General features: G+C 43.4%; 1 protein-coding gene across 2 annotated transcripts; it reads left to right on the top strand.

The window, feature by feature from the left end:
• The first annotated feature begins 719 nt into the window (after positions 1–719).
• CALCB (calcitonin related polypeptide beta) lies at positions 720–5,515 on the top strand. 2 transcript variants are annotated; one of them, XM_017881540.1, is made up of 5 exons: positions 720–812; positions 1,880–1,974; positions 2,232–2,369; positions 4,159–4,343; positions 4,965–5,515. In XM_017881540.1, the coding sequence occupies exons 2-4, from the start codon at positions 1,889–1,891 to the stop codon at positions 4,316–4,318; spliced, it is 384 nt and encodes a 127-aa protein (XP_017737029.1). In that variant the 5' UTR covers positions 720–812; positions 1,880–1,888; the 3' UTR covers positions 4,319–4,343; positions 4,965–5,515. The 2 variants fall into 2 exon arrangements, with proteins under 2 accessions (XP_017737029.1, XP_017737030.1); XM_017881541.1 differs by having other exon boundaries at positions 742–812; positions 4,159–4,349; positions 4,965–5,513.
• Positions 5,516–10,110: the final 4,595 nt, after the last annotated feature.

Below are 10,110 nucleotides of genomic sequence, written 5' to 3'. Positions count from 1 at the left end.
CTTGGGGTGGGAGATGCTGGACCCTCAGTCGAGGATTTGGAGATACAGTGTCAGTTTAGCACTCTCCCCAACCTCTCTTCCCCTCCTGCCCATCCCAGAGGAGTGAGGTGGAGAAAGGTTGGCTGCCAGACTGGCACCAAAACAGCCTTCTTTTGGGGCCTAGGGTGCCAGGGCTCAAGGGGTCGGAGGATAGCCAGAGAAGCACCCCAGGTGGTCCAAAGAGATCAAATTTTGAGGACCCCTCCCTCCTCTTTTCCCTCCCCTTTTCTCTTCTCCACCACTCCTTCCCTGCGGTGGGCTCTTTCAGCTGTAGTCCCTTTAGAACCCAGGACTACTGATCAACCTCGTTGGGGGTTCAGGTGCCTGGACTCGGGTCCCTCATTGCCGTGACAGGAGGGAGTGCGAGGCAGGAATTTAGGAGCCAAGGAGGTGAGAGAAGCTCTGGCCCTTCATTGTAGGTGACGCCAAACTATCCTCGACTTGCCCCGACTCTTAGTTGAAAGTTCTCTGTCCTCTCCCAGGCTCTCCAGCTTCCCAAGCAATGACCTCAATGAAAAAAATGACAGCGGGGCGGACTGCCGGCGCTCCAGAGTACCAGCGCCGGCAGTGCGAGCTATGACGCAATCAGAGCTCGGTCGGTCCTTTGATTGGCTAGTCCTGGACACTTTGGATTGGCCACGGGGGCTGGTGGGGACCCCCCTCCCGCTATCTCTGTAATAAGAGCGGGGGTTCGCAGGGAAGGCGCGCACAGCAGGCGTGGTGTTCATCCGAGGTCGACCAGCCGCTCGCGCTGCCCTGAAACTCGTCTCCAGGTGAGGAACTTCCCATTCCCCATTCCGCTCACTCTAATAACCTGCTTCTTCGATTAATTCATCCAGTTTGCTGCATCACCCAGTTTGCTCCATCTGCCTGTCTGCCTCTCCGCCGCCATCTGGTCCTACCTTACAGCGGTGGTCCTAGTTCTCTTCCAGGCTGTGGAGAAGGCGAGCGGTTAGGGTTGTCCCGGCATTTTCTCCTACCAGTGCGAGAGGAGCCCAAGCATCCGCATGGCTCAGCGTGGGCGCTGGAAGCGCGGCGAGCCGAGGTAGGCGGGTCTGCGATCCTGGCGTTGGGGCCCGGCTGAGCGCAGAATTCTGCCGAGTTGGGTCCGGGAGCGCACTGACTTTGTCCTTCAGGATCCTGTTTCGTCCCCGGGAGGTCGGAACTCTGAGCTTTCCTCTGAGGCGCCTCCTGGTGAGCCTTCCCGGGATTCGGGTCCGGATCTGAGGCAGTGTTGTTAGCCGACTAGAACCCTGGGCGCTCACCTCGCGGAGCTGCTGCCCAGCATCTGCTGCTAAAGTGCGCTCCGGTAGAGGGCTGGCTTTGCGGGCGAGTCCTGAGACACCCGTACCTGGCACGTTAAAAATTTCCCCAGTTCCAAGACTGAGAGATGAGCGCTCCTTTCTAATCCACCCTTCCCACCTTCCCCTCGCATGCGTTGGCGCGAAGCCTAGCAGAGGAGAAGGCGAGAAGACAGGCGCAAGGGGAGAGCAGGTCTACAGCAAGATGCGTCCACGCCTGGTTTCGGCATAAATTAGGGCAGAAGTGTGGGTTTGTGTGCACGGGCACGTGTGGCTTCTGCCTGGCCTTCAACAAAATAGAACCAAAATTCATCTGTTCTCTCCATCCTTCCCCTAGGACACCTTTTTCTGCTTTGTTAAGCCATTAACTCACTGCAATGTATCTCTTGAGATTCACAGCAGCCCTTCCTGCAAATGAAGGGAACAGAGGCTCAGGCAGGTGAAGTAACTTGCCTGAGGTCACATGGCGGTTGTGGCAGAGGCAGGACTGGAACCTAGATCTGTGATGGTGCAGTAGTAACGTCATCCTTCCTTTACAGAGAGGCGGCATGGGTTTCCAGAAGTTCTCCCCCTTCCTGGCTCTCAGTATCTTGGTCCTGTACCAGGCGGGCAGCCTCCAGGCGGTGCCATTCAGGTGAGACAGCCTGGAGCCAGGGGCGCCTTCTGCTCCCACTGCCCCTAGGACCGGACAGCTCTGTGCCTCTGAAGTCACGCGTGGCTCCTGGTGAATCAGTGCCCACAGGTGGACTCTGGCTTCATGCCCTGTCCGCTGGGAGTCGCGGTGGCCACATCCCCAGGGGAAGAAGCAGAGATCAGGAAGCCTGGCTGCCTATCCTGGGGAGGGGCAGGCAGTGGCTCACAGCCTGCAATGAGTTTGCTTCCCCTCCACAGGTCTGCCCTGGAGAGCAGCCCAGACCCGGCCACACTCAGTGAAGAGGAAGCGCGCCTCCTGCTGGCTGCACTGTTGCAGGACTATGTGCAGATGAAGGCCAGTGAGCTGGAGCAGGAGCAGGAGACAGGGGGCTACAGGTGAGGCTCCCCAAGCGCCCAGTACAGGGCCTCCTCTCCCCGCAGCATACCAAGAAGGCAGATCCCAAGAGGCAGGAGAGAACACACTGTCCAGGAGTCCAGCAAGCTGATTTGTCCAGCGGGCTCCCTTTCTCAAGTTCCAAGGGAGACGGAGGTCCTAGTGCATCTGGAGGGACTGTGGTTAGACACAATAAAAAGCTCCGTTTCTGAAAGCTGTTAGGACATAGATGTAGAAGCTTTTTCTAGACATAGAAAAAACTCAATTCTGAAAACTGATAGGAAATGAATGGGGAGGTGTGGAATCGTTCACTGTGGGAATTGCTCTTGTAGTACTGGGAGATCTCCCAGCATTGGATGAGTTAAGACTGGTAAGGGTGAAGCCAGGGATAGACCCAATATCTCACCCACCTCTCTTGAGCATGAGGGACTGAATATCATGTGAATTCCAGAAAAAATCATCCTTCCCCATTCAGCCCTTCTCTACACGGCCCTGACCCACTGACCCTCTCAGCTCTCCTAATGGAGTGTTTGTGAGCTGCCCTCCTGCCTGCCCCACCTGATCCCACTCGACATGTCCCCTGCCTGGTCCAACCTTCTGAGTGACTGCCCATGGGGACAGTCCCTAGTGCATGGTACTGTCTGTTATGTCCTTCCCTTGCAGCTTAAACAGTCCTAGATTTAAGTAGTGTAGTAATCTGAGTGCCTGTCTGCAGGGCACATACTTGCAGTACCTGAACAACTTTCATATGTTCCCTGGCATCAACTTCGGGCCTGAAATGCCTGGCAAGAATAGAGACATAGCCAGCAGCTTGCAGAGGGACCACTACCCCACTTCAGTGTACCCCTGATGGCAGCTGAACTCCTCTCGCCTCTCCTGATTCCCCTTCTTGCTCCACTTTATGAACTTGATGCATGTGGATTCCTCTCTGATTTGTCTTCATGCTGGTATTGGTAGCTTTGCTTATGACAGAGAATGTTTTGAAGACCTCAGGATGGAAGGGAAGACAGCAGAACTTACTGACCACATTAGAGATAAGAGAAAATAAGGGAAGCTTCTTGAGACTGTAGAGGGTGTTATGACAGAGCCATCCAATTTCTGCTTCTAAATGTACCATCGTAAAATAAGCACACCCTAATGCCTTGGCACTTGATGAATCAATCTATTTTTCTAAAATGAACTGAGCTGTGGTGCTCGTTGCTCTGGTCCACATCCAAGGCTTGTGGGTGTCCAGTGCCTATGCTCAGAAGTGTTCTTAACTTCAGGGTAGCTGGATATGGGGCTTGGTGGGTCATCTCTGTGACCCACCTAAAGCAGCAAGAACAGTGTGTGAAGGAGCTGGTAAGTACTTCTGGGAGAGGATGCTACAAACCCTGTTCTCTGAGATTCTTCTGAAGACTTTAGGGAATTTCATTTTCCTGTGGTAAGGGGTAGTGTTGGTGCCTGTGGCTGGGGTATGGTCTCTATATACTCCTTGTGTATCTTGGGGTGGGTCTGGGCTTTGTCGCCCACTTCTTCCTTGAATGGTCAGTGCAGGGTTTCAGCCTGTGCCCCATGGCTTGGAATTGTTTTTTCTTCTTTCTTTTCATGATGGTCTTTGGGCAGAGCTCCTGGCAAAGACTGCCAGGCCATTTCCCCTAACAGCTTTGATAATTGCAGTTTCAAGAAACACTTACTGTTAGGTGGTGTGTCAAAGCGTTGCAGTTCTCTTTACGAAGGTCCCATGAGGTGGGCTCCTCCCCCAGCTTTTCACTCACAGGTCTTCTCTTCTTTCACCATCTTGCAAATCAGCTCTGCTGCCCAGAAGAGAGCCTGCAACACTGCCACCTGTGTGACTCATCGGCTGGCAGGCTTGCTGAGCAGATCAGGGGGCATGGTGAAGAGCAACTTCGTGCCCACCAATGTGGGTTCCAAAGCCTTTGGCAGGCGCCGCAGGGACCTTCAAGCCTGAGCAGATGAATGACTCCAGGAAGAAGGTAAAGGTAACTACCCTTATGCTATGGGATGAGAGGGGGAAGGGACTTGGAGTTAAAACCTACATTTTGAAAACCTCTGCTCTGGTAGGTTCTTTAGGTTCCTTCTGTCCAATTACATTCTTCCTCCTGAGGTAGTGAGTTCTTTCTGGAACCTAGCTTGATGTCAGAATGCCCTAGCATTCTGTGTCATTTTTCTGAGAAGGGAAATGGAAGGAAAAAAAAAAAAAGCTTGCTGGATTCAGAAAGGGAGAGGTCTGCAAACCTTAACCAGGGCCAGTCTTCATTAATTAGGCTGGTTTCAGAAAGGGCTCAACCCATGACTACAGATTCAGATGGATGAGCTGTAATCATAACCTACTACCAAGATTAATAGATGCAGTTGAATTATTGTAGTCTTCATTTGCCTTACAAGCCTGCTTACCTCTCATATCCATAATTCATAAATGCTGTTTAAAGAAGCACTTCTGTAAATTAGTATTTTTTTCAGTAATAATTGTGATTATTCATGACTTATCTTCTACTTTTTTTTTCTTTTCTTTCTCCTTTTATCATCTTCTTCCTTTTCCTCTTCTTTCTCCTCCCCTTCTTCTCCCTCCTCTTCATTTTTTCCCCTCATCTCAGGTTATCATGCAACTGAACTCACGGTTTCTATTAATTTCTGTTGACAACAACTTGGTGAGAATGCCCCATGGAAGATATACATGTTTGCCTCCTAAGATACTGAAAAAAAAAGCACCTTTGTCACTTGAAAGGAATGAAACTGAATGCAAAATAAGCTAATTCCATATTTATTGTGCATCATTTTTATATTTAATTCTATGTCCAGTAAATGTGATGGCATTTCTCATTGACTTATCTGGTAGCAAACTGGTTCTTTGAGAGCCATCCTGTTGATTATGCAGCTCCACCAAACCTTAGGGGGGCAGGAAATCACTGCCTGTTGTGGTCTCTGAGGACACATGGTAATGGTGATGCTGTGCCTTGTTATCTAAGAATATGATTGTATAATTTGTTTAAGAAAATGCCAATATTGTGCCATTTGTGAACTTCATCAAGATTAAAAGCATATTTTGGATACATTTGTTTCAAAACCTTGGTGATGCATTACAATTTGATTTCCTATGTAATAATAATAATGATGATGATGATGATAATAAATATTTTTGAGTGCTTACTATGTATGGGTCAGATATTATTTTAAAACAGTGCTTTATATATGTGAATTCATTTAATCTTCATGACAAAACCATGAAGTAGATGCTATTATTCATGTCCGTTCACCTCTGAGGAAACAGAGGCAGGGAGAAGTCCAAGGTCACACACAGATAGATAGTGGTGGACCCAGGTATTGGGCTTCAGGGCTTACAGTGGAAATCACTGCACTATATGCCTTTCAACAGTGGCTCCTGATGTTTTTCAGAGACTTGTGAGCCATTCTTTGGCCTAGCTGCCTGATAAAATAGACCCTCAGATTTTGGAGATGCGTAACAAATTTTAAACATAAAAACAATCTAGTCTTTACATAATATAATGAATTTTTGTACCCATATTTGTTGGCTTTGAAAACGATCAGTTGCTACTGTTGTTATGTCTGTATATCATCTATATCCCTTCCTCCAGTGTATTATCATGTCAGTATATCCATAAATAAATATTTCATCATGTATTTCCAAATGGGAAGGGCTTTTAAAATATAATCACAATTTCATTTAACAACTAAAATAAATGTACAATAATTTTAAAATTTTTAAATATTACACATCAGTCATGGTTCAAATTCTCCATGTATCATGTAATATAAATGATAAGATGAAGAATTTACATATATTTATATATATGTGAAACCAGGGCTCAGATTGAATCTTCACATTGCTGCTGGTTAATAATAAGTTTTAATTTAAGGCTCTCACAAATTAGAGGTTCCTCCCTCATCCATTTTCTGCCTTGTTGTTTATTTGTTGGAGAGACTAAGTTATTTGTCCAATAAAGAGTTCTACATTCTGCATCCCTGTGGTTAGGTTTAACAGTTATGTCCTGTGAATCAGCAGTTGCATCTCGAGTGAGTGATGGGGAAAAGAAATAGGGGATGAGACCAGAGAGTAGATGAAGGTGAAGACAGATTATGTAGTAATCTTTGTAGGGCACAGGAAACACTGGCTTTCTATTAGTCAGTCTCTAGCCAGGGAAACAGGAACTACCTCAGTAATTTTAACATAAATAATTTAATAAAAGGAATTGGCTAAATCAGTATTAGTGTAGTGACAAAGTGAAAGAGAAGAGTAATTCAGAGACAGAAACCACAGGAAGAGGCCACCATCCTCGAGTCTATGGGAATAAAGAGGAGAGGGGAGGTAAGCAGGATCTAGAGCCTGCAGGAGGATTCTCAGACCAATCAAGATGGGAAGCTGGCAGATGCTGGTATCTCTGAGGGGTTATCTCTGGTATCTCTGAGGCGATTCTAGAAGTAGGGAAAAACAAAACAAAACTTAAAACTGGAAACAACCTCACTGCCAGGGTAGAGCATATCTGTGGGTGATGCCAACAGAAATAAAAGTCGAAATTGGAAGGAACCTGTTTCTTCTTATTCCAGATGCCTCTCGTCTCCTCTTAGGACCCTTAATTAGTAGAGCCTAAAAGGGGTTCAACTGACAGAGGAAAAGTTGGTTTGCAAAGTCCCAGCCCTAGTATTTCATAGTAAACATGTGATTTTAAATTTACATATAGGGAAGTTCATTTTTGTGTGATGTACCATTATATGAGTTTAAAAAATACATTGTCATCCAATTACCACCACCATGGAGATATAAAACAGTTCTATTCCTTCCCCGAATTCTTCCATGTTTCCCCTTTGCAGTTAATCACTCCTTCCACCCTCAGCCTCTGATCACCACTGTTCTATTTTTTGTCCCTATAGTTTTGCCTTCCCAAGAATGTCATATACATGTAGCTTTTTGGTCTATCTTTTACTCAGCATAAGGCATTTCAGATTGATCCATATTGCTGGATGTATCAATAACTTGCTTCTTTTTATTACTGTGTAGTATTACATTCCTGCATTGTGCCACAGTTGATTTATCAATTTACCCAAAGAAGGACAGTTGAGTTGTTTCTCATTTGGAATTTACGAATGGAGGTGCTATAAACATTCACGGATAGATTTTTGTGTGAAGATGAATGTAATGGGCTAAATAGGACACCCCAAAGGTGTCCATGTCCTAATCACTGGAACCTACGTTTTTACCTTACTTGGAAAAAGGGTCTTTGCTAATGTAATTAAGAATCTTAAAATGAGATCATCCTGAATTATCCAGGTGTGTCCTAAATCCAATGACATATCCTTACAAGAGATTCACTCAGAAGACACATGTGGAGATGGTGACACGACAGAGGCAAGGAGGCACAAGCCAAGGAAGTCTGTGGTTACCAGAAACCAGAATCACAGAACAGTCTCTGGAAGAAGAGCAGCCCTGCTGATACCTAGATTTTGGACTTCCAGCTTCCAGAACTGTGAGAGAATAATTTCTGTTGTTTTAAGCCACAAAGTTTGTGGTAATTTGTTATGACAGCCCTAGAAAACTAATACAATAAATTTTCATTTCTTTTGGTAAATGCCTTGGACTGGGATTGCTCGGTTATTTGGAAAGTGTGTGTTTAACTCTATAAGAAATTGCCAAACTATTTTCTGAAGTGGCTGTACCACTTTGGCTTCTTGCCAACCATGTATGAGAGCTCTAGTATTTCCACAAATAGGTATGTAGCAGTATCTCATTACTGTTTTATTTTGCATTTCCCTAATGACTAATGATGTTGAGCATCTATTTTACCATATGTTTATCACCTTTATTGAAGCGTCTGTTTAAATCTTCTGCTAAATTTTTATTGGTTTGCTTGCTTTATTATTGTTGAGTTTTTAGAGTTCTTTATATGTTGTCAATGCAAGATTGTTTTCAGATATATAATTTAGAAACTTCCTTCTCCTGAATCTGTGAATTGTTTTTTCATTTTCTTAGCAGTGTCTTTCACAGAGAAAAGTTTTAATTTGAATAAGATCCAATTCATAATTGTTTTATTTTATGTACTGTGCTTTTGGTTCATGTCTAAGAACTCTTTGCCTAACTAAGGTCCCAAGGTCACAATAACTTTATTTTATACTTTCTTGTAAAAGTTTTATATTTTATATGTAGGTTAGTGATCTATTTTGAGTTAATTTTTGTATAAGGTGAGAGGCATAGGTTGAAATTCATAACTGTGAATATAGATACCCAATTGTTTCAGTGCCGTTTGTTAAAAAGACTGTTATATCACCATTTAATTGCCTCTGCACCTTTGTCAAAAAGCAATTGATCATATTTGTGTGGGTATATTTCTAGGTTCTCAATTCTGTCTAATTGATTGATTTGACCATTCTTTTGCCAACGCTGTACTGTCTTGATTAGTGTAGTGTTAAAGCGAATCTCAAAATCAGGTAATGTGGGTCTTCCAACATTATTCATTCTTGTTCAAAAATATTTTAGCTACATCTAAAATATTTTCTACATCTTTTGCACATTTTAGAATCAGTATGTCAGTATCTACAAAATTTCTGATGAGATTTTTAATGGGATTGTGTTAAATCAGTAGGTTAATTTTGGATGAATTAGCATATTAATAATATTAAGTCATCCAATTCATGAACACAATACATGTTTTCACTTTTTTAGGTTTTCTTTTTTTTTTCTTCATCAGTGTTTTCAGTTTTCAACAGAAAGATTCTACACATATCTTGTTAGATTTGTAACTATTTTATTTTTTGGTGTTAATGTAAATGGTACTTAAACATTTTTATTTTAATTGTTCATTGCTAGTAGATAGAAATACAATATTTAAAATATTAACATTGTATACTGTGACCTTGCTAAACTAAATTATTCATTTTGTGAGGTTTTTTTGGTTGTTTCTTTCAGGGTTTTCTATGTAGACAGTTACGTTTTCTTCTAGTAGAGTTAGTTTGAATTCTCCCTTTTACATCAACTTATCTTTCATTTCTTTTTATTGACATATTACACTGGCTATAACTTCCAATATGATGTTGAATTGGAGTAATAAGTACAGACATCCTACTCAATCTTTGTGGTGATATTAAAGAAAAGTCCATACATTCTTTGGTACTACTTCCTTCAAAATGGTAAGTCAATATCCCCTTCCTTTAAGTGTGAATTCTATTGACTGACTTGCTTTTAGCAATAGAATGTGACAGAGGAGATGGTATGTGACATGTAATTAGAACATATAAGGTATTATAGTATCCTCCTTGCTTTCTTTCTTGGGTTACTTGCTCTGGGGGAAGTTAGATGACTTGTGAAGACATTCAAGCACCTATGAGAGGCCTACATAGCACGGAACTGAGGCGTCCTGACAATAGCCATGTGTGAGCAAAGTGGGGTTGCAATCAGCTTCGTTGGTGCCAGTTAAGCCTTCAGATGACTGTAACCCCCGTGGATACCCTGCCTGCAGCCTTATGAGAGACCTTGAGGAAGTACCATCAAGCTAAGTTATTTCTAAATTCCTATCCCACAGAAACTATGACCAAAAAAAATTGTTGTTTTAGGCCACTAAGCTTTGGGGTAGTTTGTTATGTAGCAATAAAGAATACAGTCTTTCAACATTAAATATGTTAGCTATAAATTTTTTAATAGATGCTCTTCATCAGGTTAAGAACCTTCCCTTTGATACCTAATTTGCTGAGAGTGTTTTTTTTTTTTTTTTTTTTTTTTTTTTTTTTTTTTTT

This window comes from Rhinopithecus bieti, unplaced genomic scaffold, assembly GCF_001698545.2.
Source record: "Rhinopithecus bieti isolate Rb0 unplaced genomic scaffold, ASM169854v2 scaffold_11944, whole genome shotgun sequence".
NCBI classification, from domain to species: Eukaryota; Metazoa; Chordata; class Mammalia; order Primates; family Cercopithecidae; genus Rhinopithecus; species Rhinopithecus bieti.
This window is presented reverse-complemented; position numbering and strand designations above follow the sequence as displayed.

Coding starts and splice junctions, on each gene's coding strand:
- CALCB (XM_017881540.1), top strand. CDS start 1,889: ATGGGTTTCCAGAAGTTCTCCCCCTTCCTGGCTCTCAGTATCTTGGTC. Junction 1,975..2,231: donor CTCCAGGCGGTGCCATTCAG/GTGAGACAGCCT, acceptor TCCCCTCCACAG/GTCTGCCCTGGAGAGCAGCC. Junction 2,370..4,158: donor CAGGAGACAGGGGGCTACAG/GTGAGGCTCCCC, acceptor CTTGCAAATCAG/CTCTGCTGCCCAGAAGAGAG.